The following is a 26,179-nucleotide window of genomic DNA, read 5'->3' on the forward strand; positions in this document are numbered from 1 at the left end:
AACCCTCCTAAGATTGAATTGCAAATGTTTACTGGAAAAAATCCTAGGGAGTGGTTACGAAAATGTAACAAATACTTTCTGAATTACCAAGTCCTTGATGAACACAAGATGGATGTAATTGAGATGTACTTAGAAGGCAAGGCTGACCGATGGTTTCAAGGAGTCAAAATGGAAAAATTTAAGCTTAGCTGGGAAGAATTTGGGGAACTACTCTGTCGCAAGTTTAATGACAGGTTTTGTAGGGATATAGTGGAAGAATTTAATAAGTTGCAACAGTTAGGGAATGTGGAAGATTATCAGGAGAAGTTCGAAGAGTTGAAGGCCTTGATGCTGATAAAGAACCGAAACCTGGATGAGAACTACTTCATCTCTAGCTTCATTAGTGGTCTGAAGGAGGAAATCAAGCCTATGATCAAGATGTTAAAACCTGTTACCCTGACTGAAGCATTTGAATTGTCTCAGTGGCAGGAGTGCTCATTGAAATTGCAGCACAAGAGCTATAAGGAGAATGTCAAACCTCTGGGAGAAAACAGGCTAGGGTTGACAAGGAGCACTATAACCACTCACGGGACTGCTTCCTATAAAGTACCATTTACAACAGCCATAAATCTTCTAAAACGGGGAATTTGCAGGAAGGTACTAGGGATACTAGGAGACTGTTTGCACAAGAACTGCAGTTTAGGAGAAATAATGGATTGTGTTTCAAATGCGGAGAAAAATATGGGGTAGGACACCAATGTAAGATTGGCCATGTGAACTGCATGATACTAGAAGAAGAGGAAGAAGCTACATTTGAAGATGCTGTGGGAGAACAGGATGAACATACTGGAAATCCTGGTCAGACCATGGAAATGTCCTTACATGCCTTATCTGAGGCCTTAAAGAGGAAAACCATAACACTCACGGGGGTTCTGAATGGAGAAGAGGTGCTCATCCTAGTTGATACTAGGACTTCTGACAGCTTTATTAGCAGTGAGTTGGTTATTGGGATGGATATTAAATACCAGTGGGTGGATCAACCCTTCTCTGTTATTATGGGGAATGGAACTAGTGTTACCAGCAATGCTGTGTGTCCTGGGGTGCAGTGGGGTATTAACCAACACCAATTCAGGTTCGACCTCAAGGCAATGGAGTTAGGAGGATGGGATATCATACTAGGGGTGGACTGGATGACACACTTCAGCCCCATCACATTTGACTTCCAACAGCTTAGGATCTCCTTGCACCATGAAGGAGGGGAAATTCATCTACATAGGCAAGCAGACAACTGTGACTTGGACCTGATCAGGGGCAAGGACTTGAGAACATTCATTGAATACAAAAGACAGATGTGCATGGCCATGAGCTCTCAACTGAGTGAAGAGAGCAGAACAGATTCCACACCACTGGAAGTATAAGAACTGTTGCAGGATTATGAAGATATATTCCGAACACCCCACTCATTACCTCCAAGTAGAAGTGTGGATCATGAGATACCTCTTAAACCAGATGCTCAACCATTCAGACTCAAACCTTACAGATATTCTCATTGTCACAAGGAGGAAATAGAGAGGCAGGTGACTGAAATGCTACAGAGGGGCATTATCAAGCACAGCAACAGTCCATTTGCTTCTCCTGTGTTGTTGGTCAAGAAGAAAGAAGGCACCTGGAGATTCTGTGTGGACTACAGATAGCTAAACGAACTCACTATCAAGGACAGATTTCCAATACCCAATGTAGATGAGCTGCTGGATGAATTAGCAGGATCTATATTCAAAACTAAATTGGATTTGACTGCAGGTTACCATCAGATCAAGGTCAAGCCACAGGACACTTTCAAGACAGCCTTCCAAACCCATTGTGGTCACTTTGAATTCCTGGTAATGCCCTTTGGCCTCACCAATGCTCCTGCAACTTTCCAGTCATTAATGAATCAGGTGTTCCAACCTTACCTGAGGAAATTCGTCCTAGTCTTCTTTGATGACATCTTAGTGTATAGCCCTACACCGGAGGATCACATCCAGCACTTGCGAATTGTGATGAATACATTGAGGGATAACCAATTATATGTGAAGAAATCCAAATGTACATTTGCTCAGAAAAGAGTAGACTACTTGGGGCATACCATTACTGACAAAGGAGTTACCATGGATGACTCCAAGGTGAGTAGTATCTTGCAGTGGCCTGTACCACAAACTGTCAAAGAGTTGAGAGGATTCCTGGGGTTAACTAGCTACTACAGGAGGTTTATTAAGCACTACGGGCAGGTGTGCAAGCTCCTGACTGAACTGCTCAGAAAAGATAACTTTAGATGGAACACCAAGGCACAAGAATCCTTTGAGCACTTGAAGGAGTTGATGTGTTCAGCTCCAGTTCTTAGATTGCCAGACTTTAAGAAGGAATTTGTAGTTGAAACAGACGCCAGTGGAGGAGGAATTGGGGCAGTTCTGATGCAGGAAGGGCATCCCATTGCTTTCCTGAGTAAGGCACTGTCTCCAAGGAACTTAGGACTGTCAGTTTATGAGAAGGAACTCCTTGCCCTGGTAATGGCAGTTACAAAATGGAGATATTATCTGGTGGGGAGCCACTTTGTTATTCGAATTGATCATCAATCCTTAAAATATTTGCTGGATCAGAAACTGAACACTGCTCTCCAGCATAAATGGATGACAAAACTCATGGGACTGGATTATGAGATACAATACAAAAAGGGAGTTGAGAACCAAGTTGCAGATGCCCTGTCTCGAAGATATGTAGCTGTTCCAGAACCTCCACTCAACTCCTGCCTAGCTATTACTGCTGTGAGACCGGGTTGGATAGAGGAATTGCAGAAGAGTTATGAAGCAGATGAACATTGTCAAAACCTCATGGCTCAACTCCTATTGGATTCCACTGCTCAAACTGACTACACTCTAGTAGATGGAGTGCTGAGGTACAAAAGGAAAATCTATGTGGGGAGTGCCAGTAACATCAGGAATCAGATTCTTCAAGTGCTTCATGCCTCAGCGCTAGGAGGGTATTTAAGACAGAAAAACTGTTGGCAGAAGGTCAGGTCACTGTTCTACTGGCCAGGGATGAAACAGGAGATGATCGCCATTGTACAGAACTGTGATACTTGCCAAAGGAGCAAATCTGAGAATGTACCTTATCCTGGTCTGCTGCAACCAATTCCAGTTCCCACCCAGGCTTGGACTCACATTTCCATGGATTTCATTGAAAAACTACCTAAGTCACAAGGTTTTGATACCATACTAGTGGTAATTGATAGGTTCACTAAGTTTGGACATTTTATTAGGCTCACGCACCCTTTCACTGCCAAGGTGGTTGCACAAGTTTTCTTGGACAACATATACAGGATGCGTGGATTACCTGAGTCTATCATCACTGACAGAGATAGGACCTTCACCAGTGGCTTTTGGAAGGAGCTGTTCAAGGTAATGGGAACAGAACTACACTACACCTCCTCTTACCACCCTCAATCTGATGGTCAAAGTAAAAGACTCAATCAGTGTGTAGAAAACTACTTGAGGTGCATGACAGGAGAAATGCCCTCTCGGTGGAGCAAATGGCTGCCTATGGCTGAGTGGTGGTACAATTCTACCTATCACTCCAGCCTCAACATGACACCTTTTGAAGCACTGTTTGGCTATAAACCAGTGCCACTGTCATTAAGGCGTTATCTAGATTCTGTAGTGCCTGCCGCAGCTAATATACTTCAGGAAAGAAACAGGATTTCTATCTGCATAAAGGACAACTTGATCAAGGCTCAACAAAGGATGAAGTACTTTGCTAATCAGCACAGGTCTAAAAGGGAATTTGCCGTGGGAGATTGGGTATTCCTGAAACTTCAACCCTATAGACAACAAACAGTGGCAGTAAAGAAATGCCTCAAACTGTCTGCCAAATATTTTGGCCCTTTCCAAGTGGAGGAAAGAGTTGGTTCAGTAGCTTATAGACTGAAGTTGCCAGCAGGTTCCAAAGTGCACCCTGTGTTTCATGTTTCATTACTTAAGAAGAAGGTCGGGCCAATGCAAGGGAGTTCTACCAAGCTACCAGAATTGGACACACAGGATCAATGTCCCTTGCAGCCAGAAGCAATCCTGCGCAGAAGAGTCATTTTGCGTAATGGACAAACTGTCATTCAGTTCTTGATTAAGTGGGAGCAACTGGAACCTGAAGAAGCTTCCTGGGAAGATAAATCCTTCATCGAGAGCCAGTTTCTTGCATTTCAGACTTGAGGACAAGTCTGTTCTTAAGGGGAAAGGATTGTCAAGCTGCTAAACCCAGGCTTTTAAGTGAATAAGGGCTCAATTTGGGCATTAGTCAGTTAAGTTCATCATATTAGCAAGACGATGTCGTTTAGGCACCACTTAAGCACTATCATACGGTGTCGTTCCAATTAATGGACTTCAGGTAGTTAGTCCGTTGATCAGTTAGCTGTCAGGTTGTTAGAATTGGTTATAAAGTGGGTCCCACGCTGATGAATGTAACAATACGGATACTGAATTCATTTTCCTATTTCTGATTTCTTTTCTCTCTCTCTCTCTCTCTCCCTCTTTTGTTCTTCCCCAAACTCACTGATTCTTGAATCCATCAATCTAATTTCCATAATTCCAGAATTAGTCTTGAGTTCGTGACATACTGTATACTAGATGGTGGTCTATGATAGGAACTCTGAAGTAGGATTCACTTGTGGAGCCAGTTCTATTATGGGACGCTCTCTCCACACTGAATCATAGTCTGCAACAAAAAAAAGGTCTTAAGGCGAAGCCAAATTTTTTATGAATCACTATCCACTAGAGTGCGACCTAATATAGAAAGAAAATCTTTTGAAGCCTAAGCATTACGAATATCATATTCACTGACGATTTTATTGTTTTCACTCCAAGTTTCTTTTAGATACAAATGTCATTTTGCTAATCTGTACCATATTCATTGGCAAAATTTAATGCCGTCTTAAATCATTTTTGATTGATATTTATTTTTCTAATTTGGATTGCTGTTATTTGACTCTTGCCATTATTTGTGTTAAAATTTGAAAACTTTCAATATAGTTATAATCATATGGAAGCTTTATAAATTCAATAGATCATCCGAATACTTGTTTAAAATAATATGATTTACTAACTTTATTTAATTTTCTTTATTACTAATAAACTACTAATAATTAACGTATTAAGTTTTTATATACTGTTAGTATAGAGGCTTTGTTTGGATTAACTATTTTTGGGGATATTTTAAAAATATTTTATTGTAGTAGTGTATTTGAAAAATTTTTACCGTAGATATGTTTTTGGAGGGATTTTTAGAATATATTTTGGGGTAACTTTTAAAATTAAATTATTTTTATGGTACTTTTTAAAAATAAATACTACCACCCACAACCACCACCACCACCATCCCTACCCACCATCACCATCACCCCCTCCCTTCTCCTTTCTTCTCCCCCTCCCTCTTTCTCCTCGTTCTTCTCTTTCTCTCTTTCTATTCTCCTTCCCTTCCCTTCCTCCCACTCCCCTCCCCTCCCTTCTCGATCTGGTCGTGGCCAGATCATGACCAGAAAGTTGCAACATTTTGGTCGTAGTTTGGCCGCAACCAGAGGCCTCAATCTGGATCTAGTCTCAACTAGATTGAGGTGGAAGCGAAGGGGCCTGAGTGGTGGGAGGAAGGGAGGGGAGAAGGAAGAGGGAAGGGGTGGTGTCGGTGGTGGGTGGTGGTGGTGGTGGGTGATAGTGATATGTGAAAAATGTTATAGAAATTTTTTTTTAATTTTTTGTGTATATTTGTGAGTTGCTTTTCATAGATTGCATAGATGATGTGTTTTTTTAATTAATTTTGTTTGTGTATTATTGTAATATTATATTTGCACAACTAGTTTTTGAAAAATAGGCTAGAGTTTTTTATACCACCAGTTATAGATATATGTCATTTGTGTAAAATCTAAATTTCAAATTTGGAATTAAATGGTATGATATATATCCAATACCGCACATGCATGTTTACTTAATTGCCCTAAGCATGACGTAAAATATTTCTTCTTTCATTTTGTTTGACACTAGCATTGTAAGGCAAATGGCTAGGTTTTTTGAGTTTGATTTCCAACTACACTACTAAGCAAGAATACATTCCTTAGATATTTGATTTAGAGATATATAACTTAATAATAATAATAATAATAATAATTTTTCAATAACATTAAAATGCAATAGTTGAATACTAATCTAGCCAAATTGAATATTCAAATTGCATACATGTCAATTCTATGTCCCCTTGATTTGCTTCTATTCGGTCCTCAGAACTATTTGTAAACAAAAAGGTATAGTTGTGACTGGTAGTGTGTGTTTTCCTTTTTTTTTTTTTAGAGTGCATATGAATATATTTTAGGACATTGTCACTTCTTTTGAGTGGACAAATATCATCACATAATCCAATTTTGTAAATAAAAAATATTAAAATTTTTAATTAAATATCGCATTTTAGATAGTAAAAAGAGGGGAAAATGTTATTAAGTAATGGAACTAGAATTATTAATGACTAAAATGTAGTAGAAGTTGTTAACTCACAAATAACTTAACATTTGACACATATATAAAAGATAGAGATGCATAGAAGGGTAAACTTGACCCCTTTAATTTAGATGTTTCTTGAATGGAGTGGGAATAGGCTTTCTCTAGATTTTTGTGAGGAATAAGATTCCAAAAAACAGTTGGAATAGACTGTGTAGGAGGGTAAACTTGATGTTCTAGATTGCTTTATTTTTTTTCCCTGGATTTTGCATTTTTAAATCAAAAGCCACAAATGACTTGTTTTTTGAAGTTTCATTTTTGCACAGTAGATCTAAGCACTATGATAAATATAGACACTAAGATGCCAACGTGTGTAATACAATAAATTTTGTCACTCATTGAAGGTTGTGTCATGATTGTATCTTGCCATTTATCTGTCAATTAGAAAGGGTCATTGTTTTCAAAATCAGACTAGATAGGCCAGTTCAATTGGTGGAACTGGGAATTCGCTGCCAATATGCTACTCATCTAGACATGCTGTGCATATTTTGCCAACCAACCCTAACTTCTCTTTGTGCTTCTTTACTAAGTCCGCAGCTTAAGTTTACCTTAGCAACAAACCTTACTTAGCCCTTAATGGCCTTCAGAAAACAAGTTAGTTGCAGCTGAGCTGCCTTACTCTGAGAAGTAAAGAAGGGTCATAATCCTCTTTGTAAACCAGTGGGCTACTCAGAGCACGATCTACGGGTAGTAACAAGAAAACTAGGGTGCTCACGGTACAGTCGGGCAACGCGCCATTCTTAATTTTTTTTGGGGGGGTTTTTTTAATGCTTTTTTTTTTTAACTTTTTGTTGATGTGAATTTGATACTCATATATATTCTAGGATTCATATTTTACCTTCAAAATAATTTGGATAAGTGTACTTGTTCTTATGATTTTTTTTCTAATTTAAATTACAATCTTAATTAGTTTTTATATTGTCATATAAGTCTTGTTGATTTATATAAACTCACTAAATTTTTATTTAAAATTCAGACATGCATTAGGATATATAAAATTAAAAGATGGGTTAATCTTTTTCTTAACCTTCCCATCCCTTCCAACATCCTTCCTACCTTTAACTACCAATTACAGGATTTGAACTCTGAACTTGATAGTGGAGAAAATTCTAAAAACCATTCCTTGACCACTAAATATAAGTTAATCTTGTATACACTAGCTAGATATCTGCATGCCAAAAAAACAATTGATGTTCAAATTTAGTTTAGAATTAGGTAGCACGCATTCATATCTATGAGAATATACATTATTGGTGTATGTAAGATTAATCTTTCATTTAGTTTTTTCAGACCACACCCACAAGTGGATCCAAAAATTTTGACTATGCATTCATTAATCCAATTTCAAATCAATTCTATCTAGCCGTGAATTGTATCTTGAAATTGTTAGCTTAAATAAATGGAAAGAGTTTTTAACAATTTAGGACGCATGGTCCAAAGAGCTTTGACCATATAAGCTATTAGTCGTATTAGCATTTGGTCATTATTAAAATAAACTATTGAAAACAATATACCATATATAAGCTTTTGGTCATTATTAAACTATTGAAAGTAAGATACCATATATTATACATGTATCACACAGACTAGCACACATTAAGCAAAAAAAAGTCACAAATAATTAATCACTTCTGCCATTCCTTATCTCTCCCTCCTTTCCTAGAAATTTCACATAAGAAATAGGAAAATATCCTTTATTTTCTTGTTTCAACTAATGCAAATCCATTTTTCATACAAGTAAAATTTACCAAAGAAATACATCATAATTCCTCGGGGAAAAAAAAATTTCCCTAACAAAAAGACAAAATTTTGTTTACTAACAAAATGTTTCACTTATCCTTGCCATTCGTTTCTTTGTACAAGGAATTCAGGACCATTTACACTTCTGTCTATGTGTAATGCCCATCTACAAGTGCGTGTGATCTCAAGCAAAAGAAGCTGCCTCAAAACAATGACCCGTGTAAGCCAAAAATGAGCTAAGTGAACACTGAAACCGACGCAAAACAGTGACGTGGAAGGAAAGAGAGCTAAGTGAACGCTGAAGAGTGAAGAAGGAAAGATAGCTTGCAATGCTACTCTTTACTCTCGTGTGCTGATCCATCGATCAAGTGAGCTGATCACCGCGCGCCTTTGGTGCTATAAGACAAACTTGTTCAATAGTGGCTGTAACCTCCACCACTATGTAGCTTTGCAAAAACTTCTCCGTCGGCAAAAATACAATCTCACCATCTCTTCATTTTCTCACAATGCTGATGCTGCTTTAGCCCCTTTTCTCTCGAAACAATTCCAAGAAGTTCATTGTACAGTCCGTTTCGATTTCTGCATCTATTTCTGTTTTTTTGTTTTGGCATGCAAGGCATAAATGATACAATACAATACAAACCATATTTTTTCCCTTTGGTTTCAGGATAATCTGGTGGATCTTGGTTGAATCTGTTCAGGACATTTTGTTTTTCTAGGGAATTTTGTAAGTTTTGGTGCTAATATTTGGTGATCATTCTTAATTTTGGTGTTTTTTAGACTGATTGTTAAGCATTGTGTTTTGTTTTGAGACTACTTTTTGGGGTTGGGAAGCATTCTATGCCAAACTTGTACTAACTCTGTTTTGTACAGATTTTTTTTTTTTTTTTTTTGTTTCAGGAATCTGGGCGGCTCTTGATTGAATCTGTCCAGAATCCTTCTGTTTTTCTTGGGAATTTTGTAAGTGTTGGTGCTAATTTGTGGTGATGTTTCTATTTCTTTTGAGTGTATGTTAGGCATTATGGCTTTGTATTGGGACCATCTTTTGGGGGTTGAAAGACCATTCTGTGCTAAAATTGTGCCGTCTCTTTCTTTATTTTGTTTTGATTCTAAGGTTACTATGCGGGTCTCACTATTGTTGTCGATTTGGTTATTCATTGGTAAATATTTGTGCAATTTGGGATCCATTTTCAGTTGCTTGCTCTTGATTTTCATAGGTTCAGTGATTTTGGGATACTGATCCATTTCTGTAGTTGATCCAATAGATTAATTGATTGCTGTGTGGTTGGTCTATGATTTAGCATGAATAAGTTTTTGCAGTCTTCTTAGTGTTGGCAGACGTGTAAGGGGCTTTTGAAGTTTTCGGATTTTTTGTTATTGTTTTTAATTTTTTCTTTAGGATGGGTAAGCAAGAATTTTAAAACCGTCATTATGACGCCATGGCACAATGAAAGAGGTTTAAATCTTTAGTATCGTCGAGTGGAGTACATCTTTTTTGGATTTCTTGTTTTTTTTTTTTACTTTTTTTTGAGATGCAAGTTTCTTTAAGGCACATAAATGAGGGTTTTGAAATTTGCATTATGCCACCATGGTGTGCAAACGAGGATTTCAAAATCACCATTATGGCGCCATGGCATGACGAGAGAAGTTTGGATCTTTACTATCATCGAGTTTGCAATTAGCTACTACAATATATCTGTCTATATTGTGAATTATAGGAACATGTTTTTGGAAATGACATGCTATATTGTAGCGGCCAATTTTTTTACTATTGCTTTTAATCCTTTGTCTATCTTTAGTCAATTTCATTGTGCGTGCTGCTGCCTTTATTTATATATTCCCAAAAGTAATATTTTCACAAAAAAATGCATTTATGAATATATTTTTGAAGGAAATCTTTTCATGAAATTGCATTGAAGAGCACATTTTTTGAAGCAAATCTTTTCATGAATGTATCTTCAAAGTCATTGACTTTCCACTTTTGAACACAACAATATTGTTGACAATGTTGTAATATGTAATTTACATTCCTTCTATTGGCTAATCAGTGTTTTGGTAGTAAAGACTTGCATATTCCCTAGAGCTGAAATTGCATATTGTTAGTTTTTTTTTTTTTTTAAATGGGAGGTTTTCTTTAAGGCGGGCAATATTGTTATGGTAGCATTTAATTTCTAATTAATACTAAAATTTGACTGTAGATGATCTCAATTGATGGCAGTTTCAAAAGCCTTCCTTCACTGTAAATATCAAAATGATATGGAACTCTACACTTAGGGTGCATTTAATAAAACTGAAGTCTGAAAACTTAAGTGTGAAATCTGAAGTCTGAATCCAATAAATTATTGAATTATTAAATATTAAATCTAATACATTTAAGTGCATATTACATTCAGTGATAAGTAAATAGCTTATCACTTAATTTTGGGAGCAAGTTTTGCATTGAAAATTCAATGCTATTTAATTAATTTAGATGTTCAATCTTTGGTTATCAAACGGTCTGAATATGTCAAGATCTAATTCTATTAAATTTAAGTGTTAAATTGGATTATCAAACAAGACTTTAGTCCTATTAGTAATAACTCGTGTGCTTTGTACCTAAATATATTTTCTCAAGGTATAAAACTTTTAATATATTAGATTTCTATGCAAAACTTTGATTATTGGCATAATATAAATTAAGAAACTATATAATGAACAAAATTAAGTAATTGGTAATTGTACAAAATGTTTATTGAGTACAAAATTATTAAAAGTTTATTGTGCATTCTATAGTTAGAAAAACTCTGAAGATGGAATAGTCCATATTTTTACAACTAAGTTGTTGGTATAACAATGACTAAGAAACCATATAATAAACAACATTAAGCAATTGCTAGTTGTACAAAACATTTACTATATACAAAGCAATTAAAAGTTTATTGAACTCTGACCATGGAAGATTATCATATCTAAACTAAATTGTTGCATATTTTGCTTGGATTGTGACAGTAAGAAGAGAAAATTTTCTATGTTGTATCAAACCAGTGTATACAACAAAATCTAAGCAAAATACATACTGATACATTATGATTTGGTTACAACAAATTTTTTTCAATTTCAATAGTTGTACATCTTTTCTTTTATATTTCTACAATTATCAATATTTTTTTGAAATTTTCTTAGTCAATATTACATAATATAGTGAATTTAATCATCAATTTAACCTTTTGTTTTCTCATTAACTGCTTAAAACCTTTTGCCTTCTTATTTATCATAATTTTCTTCTGAACAATATGTATATAAAATATAGTTAGCTTTAATTATTATGCACAAGAATATAATAATTGGAGATAATTTTAACACATACAATAATAGGATATGAAGAAAATGATTAGTGAATATAGTTGTAAATGGGCAGTTTTTAATTTAATTATCAACATTTTTTAGATGTAATTTATTGGAACTTTTCATTTTTTTAATTAGTGTCATGATTGAAATGCAATAGGTTTAATTAAAAGATATGAGGGTAATTTAGGTATAACAAAAAATAAGATCAAAATGTTCTTACACGTGCCTACATTCTCTACCACCAAGACTTATCATACTTATTGTCAAAATTCATCATACTTTCTATATAGTAATGATAACGATTAGATGTATCAAAATGGGTGATTTGGACGGATTTGGGTTAGGTAAAATGGGTAACGGGTATAAGTGAGTCAACCCATTTAATTAAATGGATATAAGTAGGTAAGTCAAACAATGAATTGGGTAACCCAATTACCCATTTATAACCCATTTATTTTAATTTTTTGTAAACTCATTTAAATTCATTTTTGCAAACTAAGTTATCAATTTATAACGCTCTTTGTACCCATTATTAGTTTTAAATATTTACTTATAATGCTTAATAAGCTTAATTACTAATTTTTGTTCCATTTATACTCTATGTCGCAAAATTAAATATTATTTAATAATTGAATAATAAGAATAAAAAAAATTTGAACTAAGTACTATAAAAGTTAATATAAAAATTTAATCCAAAAATTTTGAACCCCTAATATTGTTTTTCATATATAAATTTAAAATTTTATTTTAGAAAGATAAGAAAAGAGGCTAAAACTTATCATAAATTGGTAATGCTAAAAAATGAGCAAGTTAACAAACTAAGAGAAAATAAAATAATAAGATAAAACCAACAAATAATAATAATAATGAAATAAAAGTAGTTAACATCATGATAAAATGAAAATTTTGGAAAAAAAAAAAAAAGAGGTGGGGGAAGAGAAGAAACTTGGGGGAAGAGAATTCTAAATGGATTAATTGGGTTTGATGGGTAACCCATTTATATACATATATAAAAATTTAAGATACCTATACCCATCTATTCATGGGCGGGTATAGGTAAATTTAGTTAAGTGGGTTGGTTTGCCACCTATAATAACGATAAAGGATTAGGAAAGAGATAAAGATGTTAGTGATGGACAAAAAATATTTTACTAACTGATTGACATGGTTAAGAGTAGTAAAAAGTTCTAACTATTTCGTTCTCTTGTTCTAAAGTTTGCAAAAGTCACTTTGTTGTGGTTTTTTTTTTTTTTTTTCTCAGCTTGACATCGATAATTTACCATTTTCTCAAATCTGCACCTAAATTATAAAAATCCACCCAATTTGCCATCTGCCCTTCCATTTTTCTCAACTCAGCATCTAGAGTATGAATATCAAGCCATTTTGCAATCTTTATTCATGTTCTGAAACCAATTAATTAGATGACTCCTTCGATAATCCCTCAAGTTAGATTTTAAAGGAGGGCTACCTCTTAGCAGAAGAGTCCGCTGCACTTCCTTCTCTTCCTAGGAAGCAGTGTCGAGTTCCACCAAATCTTCAATTTATTGAATTTAACAAATAGGGATTTAGTTAAGGTATGATTATATGGGTGGCTATTGACCAATTAATAAAACCTAGTCAGAACTGGTAGAAAATCGGAAAAAATTGGGCTTCTTTATTTTTTTAATCTATAATGGGTTTTTTTTTTTTACCTTTTTAACTTTCCTTTAATTTTTGTAGACTTGAATTTGATACTCAAAACTTTTCTAAGATTTGTTTTTGACCTTCGAAATAATTTGGACAAGTGTACATGTTCTCATGAATTTTTTTCTAATTTAAATTACGACCGTAATCTTTTTTTTTTTTACCCTCCCATCCCTCCCCACACCTTTTTTACCCAAGATTGTAAGGCACAGAATTCGAATATTGAATTCAGCATTGGGGAAGACTCAATCTAGCAGTGCGAAAGACTGTAAGAGTTCTCTTCTGACTACTCAATATAGGTTAATGTTGTATACAATAATAGTATATACACCAGCTAAATATGTATGTGGCACATATGTTAAAAAAGCTAAGGAAGAGCCAACAAATATTAAAAAAAAAAAACATTGGAATATGTCTTACCAGAAAATAAGCAAATTGTCAATTGTGTAGCTAGTAGCTACCTTATTTATATAAAGTGCTTTCTCAAAAACATTTCTGGCTTTCTGGCTTTAGAAGGAGAGTAGTTTGAGAGACCAAAATCAACAACTTTTGAATATATCTTAGTAGAAAATAAGCAAATTACCAATTGTGTACCTAGTAGCTACCTTATTTTTATGAAATGTTTTCTCAAAAAGATTTACGACTTTAAAAGGAAAGTAAGTGCCTGTTTGATAACATAAAAAAGTGCTGAAACTGAATTCATTCAGACATTCAGATGTTGTGGGTGTTTGCTAAATAAAAATTCACCTGCTGAACTTATTAAGTGGTGCTGAATTTGTATGTATTTTTTTCAGCACAAGAATCGTAGCTGAATGCTTAATTTGATAAGAGTCAAGAGATTTACTTCAACTACTTTATCTTATCTACCAAATATATCCCTGTTTGTTAATTACATTCAAAATCCTTATTTAATTAAACAACCTAATATTCTCTATTCAAAATCCTTATTTAATTAAACAAAACAACCTGATATTCTCTATTCAAAAATTTTTTTTAACAATAATATTTTTTTGCAGTAATTTTCATCCACAAACATTTATATTTTGATATTTTTTTTGTGCAGATAAATATTATTTATGTGATGCAGCTTATCCACACACACGTGGCTTTATGACACCATATCGAAATATTAGATATTGGTTGTCTGATTTTCGAAATGCTTCTCGTCCAAGATCAAAAGAAGAACGCTTTAAACCAAGCACATGCAAGATTGAGAAATGTAATTGAACGTGCTTTTGGAGTATTAAAAACTCGTTTTTCCATTCTCAAAACGATGAAAACCATACCCTTTTCCCACACAAAGAAACATTGTCATTGTATGCATTGCTCTTCACAATCATTGTCATTTTCATACCTAACAATTTTAAATTAATTAAATCATAGGTTCTATTTCCTTTTTGGATTAAAAGATAGAAGGACAAAATTGTACAATTTAGCTTATTAAGCATTAAGTTATGAATATTTATCAAACAGTATAAATAGATTCAGCATTAAGATTCAGACATTCATATATCTCTTTTCAGTGCTTAAAATTCAGCAAATTAATTATTTCAGTATTCAGAATTCAGAGTTCAGAGTTCAGAATTCAGATTCAGTGTTATCAAACGGAGCCTAACTTGATAAATTTAAAATTTAAAATTTAAAATTAAAATAGAAAGCAATGGAGATGCGGGGTATCGATCCCCGTACCTCTCACATGCTAAGCGAGCGCTCTACCATCTGAGCTACATCCCCAAGTGATGGATATCATAATTTAGTAGTGTTTTTGGGCCATTTCTTTTTATTTATTGTTAATTTTAATACCAAAAAATAGAAAACAAAGATCAGCAAAAATATTGGATTACATATAAAATTAACTCGTCAAAAATATCACTAGTTCGACATTTAGTTATAATAGAAATCTAGAGCCAATAGTGGTAGTTTTACAGTTTTATTGGCGAAAAATTTTAAAAAAGGAATAAGAAGGAAAAAGAATGAAAAAATAATTTTAAAATTCATTCTAAGTATAAGCATACCAAATAAGAGAATTTCATTAAAATATTTAAGGGTAAAATTGCCATTTTAAATGGTAAGGGAGGTATGTGTAATTTTTCAAATCTCAAGAGAACTCAGTGAAATTGTTAGAAATCTCAGGGGAGGTTTTTGAAATTATTCCTAAAAGGAAAGTAGTTTGAGAAATTTAAAATTAAAAATTAAAAAAAAAAAAGCAATGGAGATGCAGGGTATGAAAGGAAAATAAGCAAATTGTCAATTATGTAGTTAGCAACTACCTTATTTATATAAATTGCTTTCTCAAACAGATTTATGGCTTTAGAAGGAGAGTAGTTTGAGAGACCAAAATCAACAACTTTTGAATATATCTTAGTAGAAAATAAGCAAATTACCAATTGTGTACCTAGTAGCTACCTTATTTTTATGAAATGTTTTCTCCAAAAGATTTACGACTTTAAAAGGAAAGTAGCTTGAGAAATTTAAAATGTAAAATTTAAAATTAAAACAAAAAGCAATGGAGATGCGGGGTATCGATCCCCATACCTCTCGCATGCTAAGCGAGCGCTCTACCATCTGAGCTACATCCCCGAGTGATGGATATCATAATTTAGTAGTGTTTTTGGGCCATTTTTTTTATTTATTGTTAATTTTAATACCAAAAAATAGAAAACAAAGATCAGCAAAAATATTAGATTACATATAAAATTAACTCGTCAAAAAAATCACTAGTTCGACATTTAGTTATAATAGAAATCTAGAGCCAATAGTGGTAGTTTTACAGTTTTATTGGCGAAAAATTTTAAAAAAAGGAATAAGAAGGAAAAAGAATGAAAAAATAATTTTAAAACTCATTCTAAGTATAAGCATACCAAATAAGAGAATTTCATTAAAATATTTAAGGGTAAAGTTGCCATTTTAAATGGCAAGGGAGGTATGTGTAATTTTTCAAATCTCAAGAGAGCTCAGTGAAATTGTTAGAAATCTCAGGGGAGGTTTTTGAAATTATTCCTAAAAGGAAAGTAGTTTGAGAAATTTAAAATTAAAAATTAAAAAAAAAAAGCAATGGAGATGCAGGGTATGAAAGGAAAATAAGCAAATTGTCAATTATGTAGTTAGCAACTACCTTATTTATATAAATTGCTTTCTCAAACAGATTTATGGCTTTAGAAGGAGAGTAGTTTGAGAGACCAAAATCAACAACTTTTGAATATATCTTAGTAGAAAATAAGCAAATTACCAATTGTGTACCTAGTAGCTACCTTATTTTTATGAAATGTTTTCTCCAAAAGATTTACGACTTTAAAAGGAAAGTAGCTTGAGAAATTTAAAATGTAAAATTTAAAATTAAAACAAAAAGCAATGGAGATGCGGGGTATCGATCCCCATACCTCTCGCATGCTAAGCGAGCGCTCTACCATCTGAGCTACATCCCCGAGTGATGGATATCATAATTTAGTAGTGTTTTTGGGCCATTTTTTTTATTTATTGTTAATTTTAATACCAAAAAATAGAAAACAAAGATCAGCAAAAATATTGGATTACATATAAAATTAACTCGTCAAAAAAATCACTAGTTCGACATTTAGTTATAATAGAAATCTAGAGCCAATAGTGGTAGTTTTACAGTTTTATTGGCGAAAAATTTTAAAAAAAGGAATAAGAAGGAAAAAGAATGAAAAAATAATTTTAAAACTCATTCTAAGTATAAGCATACCAAATAAGAGAATTTCATTAAAATATTTAAGGGTAAAGTTGCCATTTTAAATGGCAAGGGAGGTATGTGTAATTTTTCAAATCTCAAGAGAGCTCAGTGAAATTGTTAGAAATCTCAGGGGAGGTTTTTGAAATTATTCCTAAAAGGAAAGTAGTTTGAGAAATTTAAAAGTAAAAATTAAAAAAAAAGCAATGGAGATGCGGGGTATGGAAGGAAAATAAGCAAATTGTCAATTATGTAGTTAGTAACTACCTTATTTATATAAAGTGCTTTCTCAAAAAGATTTATGGCTTTAGAAGGAGAGTAGTTTGAGAGACCAAAATCAACAACTTTTGAATATAACTTAGTAGAAAATAAGCAAATTACCAATTGTGTACCTAGTAGCTACTTTATTTTTATGAAATGTTTTCTCAAAAAGATTTACGACTTTAAAAGGAAAGTAGCTAGAGAAATTTAAAATTAAAACAAAAAGCAATGGAGATGCGGGGTATCGATCCCCGTACCTCTCGAATGCTAAGCGAGCGCTCTACCATCTGAGCTACATCCCCAAGTGATGGATATCATAATTTAGTAGTGTTTTTGGGCCATTTTTTTTATTTATTGTTAATTTTAATACCAAAAAATAGAAAACAAAGATCAGCAAAAATATTGGATTACATATAAAATTAACTCGTCAAAAAAATCACTAGTTTGACATTTAGTTATAATAGAAATCTAGAGGCAATAGTGGTAGTTTTACAGTTTTATGGGCGAAAAATTTTAAAAAAGGAATAAGAAGGAAAAAGAATGAAAAAATAATTTTAAAACTCATTCTAAGTATAAGCATACCAAATAAGAGAATTTCATTAAAATATTTAAGGGTAAAGTTGCCATTTTAAATGACAAGGGAGGTGTGTGTAATTTTTCAAATCTCAAGAGAGCTCAGTGAAATTGTTAGAAATCTCAGGGGAGGTTTTTGAAATTATTCCTAAAAGGAAAGTAGTTTGAGAAATTTAAAATTAAAAATAAAAAAAAAAAAAAGCAATGGAGATGCAGGGTATGGAAGGAAAATAAGCAAATTGTCAATTATGTAGTTAGTAACTACCTTATTTATATAAAGTGCTTTCTGAAAAAGATTTATGGCTTTAGGAGGAGAGTAGTTTGAGAGACCAAAATCAACAACTTTTGAATATATCTTAGTAGAAAATAAGCAAATTACCAATTGTGTACCTAGTAGCTACCTTATTTTTATGAAATGTTTTCTCAAAAAGATTTACGACTTTAAAAGGAAAGTAGATTGAGAAATTTAAAATTAAAACAAAAAGCAATGGAGATGCGGGGTATCGATCCCCGTACCTCTCGCATGCTAAGCGAGCGCTCTACCATCTGAGCTACATCCCCAAGTGATGGATATCATAATTTAGTAGTGTTTTTGGGCCATTTCTTTTTTTATTTATTGTTAATTTTAATACCAAAAAATAGAAAACAAAGATCAGCAAAAATATTGGATTACATATAAAATTAACTCGTCAAAAAAATCACTAGTTCGACATTTAGTTATAATAGAAATCTAGAGGCAATTGTGGTAGTTTTACAGTTTTATGGGCAAAAAATTTTAAAAAAGGAATAAGAAGGAAAAAGAATGAAAAAATAATTTTAAAACTCATTCTAAGTATAAGCATACCAAATAAGAGAATTTCATTAAAATATTTAAGGGTAAAATTGTCATTTTAAATGACAAGGGAGGTATGTGTAATTTTTCAAATCTCAAGAGAGGTCAGTGAAATTGTTAGAAATCTCAAGGGAGGTTTTTGAAATTATTCCTAAAAGGAAAGTAGTTTGAGAAATTTAAAATTAAAAATTAAAAAAAAAAGCAATGGAGATGTGGGGTATGGAAGGAAAATAAGCAAATTGTCAATTATGTAGTTAGTAACTACCTTATTTATATAAAGTGCTTTCTCAAAAAGATTTATGGCTTTAGAAGGAGAGTAGTTTGAGAGACCAAAATCAACAACTTTTGAATATATCTTAGTAGAAAATAAGCAAATTACCAATTGTGTACCTAGTAGCTACCTAATTTTTATGAAATGTTTTCTCAAAAAGATTTACAACTTTAAAAGGAAAGTAGCTAGAGAAATTTAAAATTAAAACAAAAAGCAATGGAGATGCGGGGTATCGATCCCCGTACCTCTCGCATGCTAAGCGAGCGCTCTACCATCTGAGCTACATCCCCAAGTGATGGATATCATAATTTAGTAGTGTTTTTGGGCCATTTCTTTTTATTTATTATTAATTTTAATACCAAAAAATAGAAAACAAAGATCAGCAAAAATATTGTATTACATATAAAATTAACTCGTCAAAAAAATCACTAGTTCGACATTTAGTTATAATAGAAATCTAGAGGCAATGGTGGTAGTTTTACAGTTTTATTGGCGAAATTTTTTTAAAAAGGAATAAGAAGGAAAAAGAATGAAAAAATAATTTTAAAACTCATTCTAAGTATAAGCATACCAAATAAGAGAATTTCATTAAAATATTTAAGGGTAAAATTGCCATTTTAAATGACAAGGGAGGTGTGTGTAATTTTTCAAATCTCAAGAGAGCTCAGTGAAATTGTTAGAAATCTCAGGGGAGGTTTTTGAAATTATTCCTAAAAGGAAAGTAGTTTGAGAAATTTAAAATTAAAAATTTAAATAAAAAAGCAATGGAGATGTGGGGTATGGAAGGAAAATAAGCAAATTATCAATTATGTAGTTGGTAACTACTTTATTTATATAAAGTGTTTTACTAAAATGATTTATGGCTTTAGAAGGTGAGTACTTTGAGAGACCAAAATCAACAACTTTTGAATATATCTTAGTAGAAAATAAGCAAATTACCAATTGTGTAGTTTGTAGTTACCTTATTTATATGAAGTATTATCTCAAAAAGATTTACGGCTTTAAAAGGAAATTAGTTTGAGAAATTAAAAATTAAAAAATAAAAGTGGAGATGCGGGGTATCGATCCCCGTACCTCTCGCATGCTAAGCGAGCGCTCTACCATCTGAGCTACATCCCCGTATGATTGCTCTGGAAAACCAATCTTCTATATTGTTTTTAGTTAGGTTTTGCCCGGTTAGCTCCATCTCATATTCTCTGCTCCGATACTTTCCATCTAAACCTCAGTACCACCAATTCATGGCAGTTTTGTCTCTCCCATGTATATTAAGGTACCAACCCTTCTACTGAATCCTTGTTCATGTCAGTACTAGAATTTTTTCTGCCAACATCATAAGATGACGATGATGATGATGAATTGCACTTTACAAGTTTAGACATTTGTTGCTTCCAAAAAGAAAAAAACAATCCAAATCTGGAGTGGGTTTATCGAGCAAAATGAGAATAACGAAGCAAAAATGGCAAACAAAATGGATCCCAATTTGCTGTTCAATATGACATTGGTCTTGACTCTTGACACTATAAAACAATCTGAAAAATGAGTATATATATATATATATATATATATATATATATATATATATATATATACATATATATATGTGGGTGGGTGTGTGTGTGTGTGTGAGAGAGAGAGAGAGAGAGAGAGAGAGGTAAAGACATTGATCTGGACAAACGAGAAGCACGCTTCGCTATTCAGGGCTTCATGTAAGATATAACATTTTAAAATACCATTGGTTGTGGTAATACTGAGTCAAGGAATAAGTTGTGCTTAATGAAACTCGTACTAATTATGAGTACATTAGTTAAAGGGCTTATCCTATTGGAAAGTTTCAATGCAACAGATTATGTTGGATTTCATTATGCAGGTATATGCTTTGATTGTGCTTGTAGCCGTTAGTTGTGCAATGCTGTTTCAGTTATGGCCAGCCCTTATTGTTCCCTTTTTTTTTTTTTAACTGTTGTGAGAATTGTTAGATGTGAATCTTGATTTTGATTTCTACAACATTGCTGAGATGTTGGTCTGGATCTTGGCTTGGTATTGATCATCTTGTCAGTTTCTGGCAATGTAACCAAGTAGGATCAGTCTGTCATTGTTGCTGGCCCCTGTTGCTTTCTTTTTGAATATTGGAACTGAAATTGGGAAGGGGAAGAAGAAAAGAGTTGGCTTAATAACATACAAAAATATTATCAGTGCCATCACGACCTTTGTTCATTTTGGACAGGTTATAGTTTCATGTTTTTTGGATCTGTACATCAGTTAATTCAATATAGATTGATGCATCAGATTAATTGTCCCTTGGTACATTTTTGTGCACATGAAATGGAGTTATAGTTTTCGAATGAAATTGAATGATTCAAATGCATTTTCTGAGGCTCCGATTGAAAATGATATGCAAATTCACTAAGATTATTCTTACCAGAACGGGATGAATGATACAGTATTACTGAACTGATAACTCAAATCGCAATGATAAATTATACATTCAGCTAGTACTCTCTCTCTCTCTCTCGTACACACACATTCACATGGAGAGGCAGTGGAGAAGGTTCATCCTGAATAGCTTTCATGAGTGGGATAATTGCAGTTCAGATGAGTTAACTCTTATTTGAATCTCCTCTTGATCTCCAGGCCTAGTTGACTGATACTTGTAACGGCTGGCCCAAAAGAGATAATGCAGAAAATTTAACCCACTTAATATGCACATCAACCAGTAAAATCGGTCAAGGTGATAATGGTTCAAGTTACTTCCATAAAGCCATGGCGTGTGCCTAAAGCTGCTCGTAACTTTGTTGACAATTGATACAAGTACCGAGCTGAAATAATAACCTATGGCCAGTGAGGTCCAGGAGAGAGCTGTTGCTAATGACTTCATGCTAAATGGGGCCTCTGTGAAAAAGAAATCCATCATGCCAGCCAAGCTGAAAAGATCAGCTGATCCTAAAAACATATATTGCAATGCCACCCAAAGGAATGTGATTGGAAGAGGTTCTGTTGAATTTATCATGCCGGATTGCATTGCCACCTTCTTTCGCTTCATTTCCACTAATGCCGCAACAGCCATGGCCACAATTGAGAAAACTAAGCCAGTTCCAATTCGCTGTAAATGTGTGATTCCCATTTCTGTCCCGGTAGCCTTCCTAGCAAGTGGGATAATGATGTGATTGTAGATTGGTGCAAGTATCATGATGAAAATTACTGGGAAAACTGGAAGGGAAGCCGGTGGAACTGTGAACGAGCCAATCCTAGTGTCCATGGTTGCTGCTTGTTGGACTGAAAAGGTAGACAGCTGAGCAAGGCAGCAGTTCAGCATCATGGTGGATGCAAAAATCGGCAAAATCTTAAGGACAATCTTCACTTCTTCTACTTCTTTGATGGTGCATTGTAGCGGTTGATGGAAAGGCCTTCCAATTGCCGCTTTATTTAGGAGCCTCAGGTCTTCTGATGTTGTGTGAGTCTCTGCTCCATTTTTGCCATTTTTCTTTTCCAGGCCGGTTTCAGTTGTGTAGGTTGAGGTTGTGCTCATGCTCATGATTGCATTCCTGGAAGTTGTTGAAGTGCAACATGTACAAACAGCTCCAGCCAAAACCTGGTGAAATATTAGTATGGATCTTCCTTGTTAGACATTGGCTAATAAAAAGTACAGAAACTGTAATTCTAGAGAAAAGCTATACCTTGAAAATGGTTGTAATAGGGCTTCCAGTTGGAATTTTGATCCTGTAAGTAGAAGAACCAAGTAGGAAGATTGGAATTGTAACAAGTATTATACCAGATGAGATACCAAAGCCCCACTGCCAACCTTTATTGTCTTCAATCCACACCATAAATGTTACTGCAATTAATCCACCACAGGACAGGCAGAAGACGTAGTAATTGAAGAATGTCGACCTCTGCTTCCTTCCACGTGTGGTGTCCTCATCAAACTGCTCAGCTCCATGTGGAGGAAGGGAACCTTTAATTCCTCCAACACCCAACGCAACCAGGTAGAGGCCTGCAAACAATATTGCTGCTTTCCCAGCATCAACTTGCTGGCATGAAGTGTTTCTGTTAATTGGTGTGCAAGCTGATGGTGTCAGTGAAGGTATGTGAGCTTGCACTGTGAGCATTAGCAGGCCCTGTTTCCAAGGTTTGCAATCAGTCAAAGCAAGAATACAAGGTCATAACCATGACTCATGGTGTCTATCTATCCTATGGTAAAAGTCTCCCTTAGAAAGCTTCCTTTAGTCAAAATGGAATCATGTTAACCCTTATAAAAGAACTGCTACCCAATGAGCTATTATTGTTACAGAGAAGTGTTTATGTCTCCATTAAGTGAACTCCCTCTGTTTGAGTTCTGTATAACTTTTGTACTATGAGGGGCTTAAAGTTGCTTACATGGACATTTTGAGCTTGCTAGATTCACTCTCTTCAAAATCACTCATTCTTCTAAAGATCAAAAGATACTCCACCAATGAATCGTATTTGCATTTTGCCTATTTGATAACAGGTGCTTCAATGGTAAACCTCACCACTGCAAGCTGTGAAATTTATGCTAAACCATAGTTCTATTGATTGATTACTATTGAAGTTATTGACCATAAGACACAAGTCTGACATGCTTGTTTTGGACCATTTATTGGCTAAAGAGCAGTTCATTATTTGACAGATATTCAACTACATTGTGTGTCATGTAAGTGAGTTGACTAAATAAATGTGGAATCTAAGGACAGTTCTTACCAGGAACTCAATTGTTGCGCTTATGAGATAGATGCAATAGGTGGTGAAGAAGGCATCAGATAAAAAGCCTCCAAGAAGAGCAAGGAGAAATGCAGTGCCCATGAAGTTAGTTACCATGTTCGCTGAATTAGATGGAGAGTAATGCATGAATTTTGACAAGTAAAGCACTAGGTTGCTTGCATTTGCCAGGTATGCAAGATTCTCCAGTATCTCGACAACTAAAATTGCAAGCGGAGAAAATCAAGTAAGTATTTGTTGTGGCATTTCTCTGGTTGTTAAAAGTGAACAAAGATGCAGAGGGATTATCATATCAAAGAATTCTATCTTCTACTTTTGTGTTGAACTTCTCTAGCAAACATCATAGCAGTATATTTACTACTGGTAAATATATACCTTGAAACATAGATATTCAAACTAACCTAAGACAAAGGATGCAGCAACCATGCCACCATGCTGGCCTCTCAGGGCTGGTCTGTTTCGCCAATCTACATAGCCTTCCCATTTGTCTGAATAGTGTCTTTCCTCCTGCATTTGTGGCATGAAAAGATCATCAAACAGGGCTCTCAATTGGATGGAGAAGAATCAAAGTTATAATGCGAAACACAAATTAAAGTATCAGAAACAGTGTGCACCATTGTTGTTGACAGTGTATGCTTATCTGATTGCAGGAGACCTGATCAAACACCTTTACTGTTTTGGTAGGAGTTACTCTGCAATTGCATTTATATACTGCAAGGATTTTGTATTTTTTTGTTTGTGTGTGTGTGTGTTGGGGGGGGGGGGTCCAGCCGAAGAAAATTCTGGATTCTTTGCTGTTAAGATTTATTCTTGGATGTTTTGACAAATGTTAGCGTTTGGAGGTGGCATAATTAAACCAAACTTCCTAATAGTAGTTTTTTCCTATTTCTAAATTAAAAGAATAGTCAAATTTTAGTGGTTTATTTGTCTAAGGTATAGAATAATTATTTGGTACTTTTATGTCTTAGTAGTTTCCTATTTACCAAGTACTGTGTGCTATATATGGGTGTCTAGTTATTTATTTCAGTTGAGAAGAGAGAGGAAAATTAAAGAGAGTTGCGGTTGTAGTAAAGGCAATTATGTTTAGAATTTATGCCGATCTCTATATGAAAGTCGGATGTGCTTATTATATGTGTGATTGATTGATAATAAACTCCTTTTCTCCCACATATTTTTGTTTGTGTCAAGTATGGTTCCGCGTAGCTACGTATATTTAGGTGCTGACATTGGATATCAAGTGGTGTTTGTGTTTTGAGAGTTCAGAAGAAAGAGAGGGGGTCTAGAGCCATTGTTACTTGTTTATTGCAAGATAGGCATGACATTTGTTAGGATCCAAGCGCAGAATACATAACTATTGAGATATCAAGTACACAACAATTTAATAGCAAACAAGTCACAAGTATGAAAGATAAACGACACATAATATTTAACGTGGTTCGGCTCCACCATTGAGCCTACGTCTACGGAGAGAAACTCGTTCTTTATTATGAGTGGAAAACCTATATAAGAATACAATTTGAAGATCTAAAAAATAACCCTTATCGGGCTGGTGTTTAAACGGGTGGAATCGTATCATGAATGAGTTTACTCTTAGCTGGTTGTCTACATAAGTGCCATGATATGATGCTTGACTACCTGTATAAGCATCAGGTTGGTGTTTAAACAGGTGGAATCGTAGTATAGATGAGTTTACTCTTAGCTGGTTGCCCACCTAAGCACCATGATATGATGCTTGACTTGCATGCATAAGCATTTGCTGGTGGACAACATGAGATGACATGAAACATTATGTGCAGGCTGATGATCAACTAAGTTCATGATGCTTATATTCTAGTGATTTAGTGCTGTTTAATAGCTGCCTTTCCAGATGTAATTAGGTTAGTTTTAAAAGCTATGCATAATGGAGTTCTAAGAATGCTATAACTGCCTTGTTTTTTTTGTCTATGATTGAAAAGAAAAAAATCAATTGTTCTTCAATATCTATCTTGTATATCCTGCTTGACACCCTATTGCTCATGAACACTATTTTCTTCTTTGTTATATAGGTCTTTATTTTCTGGAATCATCAACTTCATTCATCAGAGGCCATATTCTCGAATCATCGGAGGGTGATTACAAGTCATTGTCCAGTTCACATGGACTCTGTCCTTCAGCTTGTTACCATGGAGCTCTGAAATACATTATAGTTGTTTCTTCTTGCTGCTGGAACCATCTGGTTATGGCTTACTCATCAAGTGGTCTAATTGATTTTATCAGTTCCTATCTGGGCCATCCAGTGTTCTTGTTGCTTCGATAGGTCAGATGTGCGGATACGTTTGCAATAGAATTTTGAAGTGCATGATGTTAGGAAATAGTAATAACTACAGCTACAGAAAATGGCTTTGGCGTGAAGATTCATTTCTTTAAGAAAATTTGCTCCCATTATTCTACTATCGGATTTGCAGGAATTCCTTTTAGGAATAACAAAGCCAACCAGAATTTCCACACAACAGTATGCAGAAATTCTCCAAATAACGGTTTAG

The 26,179-nt window shown here is 34.2% G+C and overlaps 1 protein-coding gene, 1 long non-coding RNA gene and 7 other non-coding genes across 10 annotated transcripts; 1 reads left to right on the forward strand and 8 right to left on the reverse strand.

Annotated features, from left to right (window-relative positions):
* Positions 1-14,956: 14,956 nt before the first annotated feature.
* TRNAA-AGC (transfer RNA alanine (anticodon AGC)) lies at positions 14,957-15,029 on the reverse strand. The gene has a single exon. It is a non-coding gene; the product is annotated as a tRNA-Ala (tRNA).
* Positions 15,030-15,802: 773 nt separating this feature from the next.
* Positions 15,803-15,875, reverse strand: TRNAA-AGC (transfer RNA alanine (anticodon AGC)). The gene has a single exon. It is a non-coding gene; the product is annotated as a tRNA-Ala (tRNA).
* A 772-nt stretch (positions 15,876-16,647) lies between these two features.
* TRNAA-AGC (transfer RNA alanine (anticodon AGC)) lies at positions 16,648-16,720 on the reverse strand. Its single transcript has one exon. It is a non-coding gene; the product is annotated as a tRNA-Ala (tRNA).
* A 756-nt stretch (positions 16,721-17,476) lies between these two features.
* TRNAA-AGC (transfer RNA alanine (anticodon AGC)) lies at positions 17,477-17,549 on the reverse strand. Its single transcript has one exon. It is a non-coding gene; the product is annotated as a tRNA-Ala (tRNA).
* A 759-nt stretch (positions 17,550-18,308) lies between these two features.
* On the reverse strand, positions 18,309-18,381 carry TRNAA-AGC (transfer RNA alanine (anticodon AGC)). The gene has a single exon. It is a non-coding gene; the product is annotated as a tRNA-Ala (tRNA).
* A 759-nt stretch (positions 18,382-19,140) lies between these two features.
* TRNAA-AGC (transfer RNA alanine (anticodon AGC)) lies at positions 19,141-19,213 on the reverse strand. Its single transcript has one exon. It is a non-coding gene; the product is annotated as a tRNA-Ala (tRNA).
* Positions 19,214-19,969: 756 nt separating this feature from the next.
* On the reverse strand, positions 19,970-20,042 carry TRNAA-AGC (transfer RNA alanine (anticodon AGC)). Its single transcript has one exon. It is a non-coding gene; the product is annotated as a tRNA-Ala (tRNA).
* Positions 20,043-21,304: 1,262 nt separating this feature from the next.
* Positions 21,305-24,399, reverse strand: LOC140004181 (protein NRT1/ PTR FAMILY 4.6-like). Of its 2 annotated transcripts, XM_072046353.1 has the most exons (5): positions 24,272-24,399; positions 24,059-24,164; positions 23,640-23,857; positions 22,598-23,038; positions 21,305-22,512 (listed from the first exon to the last, which is right to left on the reverse strand). In XM_072046353.1, exons 1-5 carry the CDS (start codon positions 24,272-24,274, stop codon positions 21,490-21,492), a joined length of 1,791 nt encoding a protein of 596 aa, XP_071902454.1. In that variant the 5' UTR covers positions 24,275-24,399; the 3' UTR covers positions 21,305-21,489. The 2 variants fall into 2 exon arrangements, with proteins under 2 accessions (XP_071902454.1, XP_027125425.2); XM_027269624.2 differs by lacking the exon at positions 24,272-24,399 and having other exon boundaries at positions 24,059-24,214.
* LOC140005400 (uncharacterized) lies at positions 23,007-26,048 on the forward strand. The gene is made up of 3 exons (XR_011813243.1): positions 23,007-23,116; positions 23,643-23,883; positions 25,703-26,048. It is a non-coding gene; the product is annotated as an uncharacterized lncRNA (long non-coding RNA).
* The last annotated feature ends 131 nt before the right edge of the window (positions 26,049-26,179 follow it).

The sequence above is a fragment of the Coffea arabica genome, chromosome 4c, assembly GCF_036785885.1.
Source record: "Coffea arabica cultivar ET-39 chromosome 4c, Coffea Arabica ET-39 HiFi, whole genome shotgun sequence".
NCBI classification, from domain to species: domain Eukaryota; kingdom Viridiplantae; phylum Streptophyta; class Magnoliopsida; order Gentianales; family Rubiaceae; genus Coffea; species Coffea arabica.

Coding starts and splice junctions, on each gene's coding strand:
- LOC140004181 (XM_027269624.2), bottom strand. CDS start 24,179: ATGCCACAAATGCAGGAGGAAAGACACTATTCAGACAAATGGGAAGGC. Junction 23,039..23,639: donor GCGCAACAATTGAGTTCCTG/GTAAGAACTGTC, acceptor CCTTGGAAACAG/GGCCTGCTAATGCTCACAGT. Junction 22,513..22,597: donor CTATTACAACCATTTTCAAG/GTATAGCTTTTC, acceptor ATATTTCACCAG/GTTTTGGCTGGAGCTGTTTG.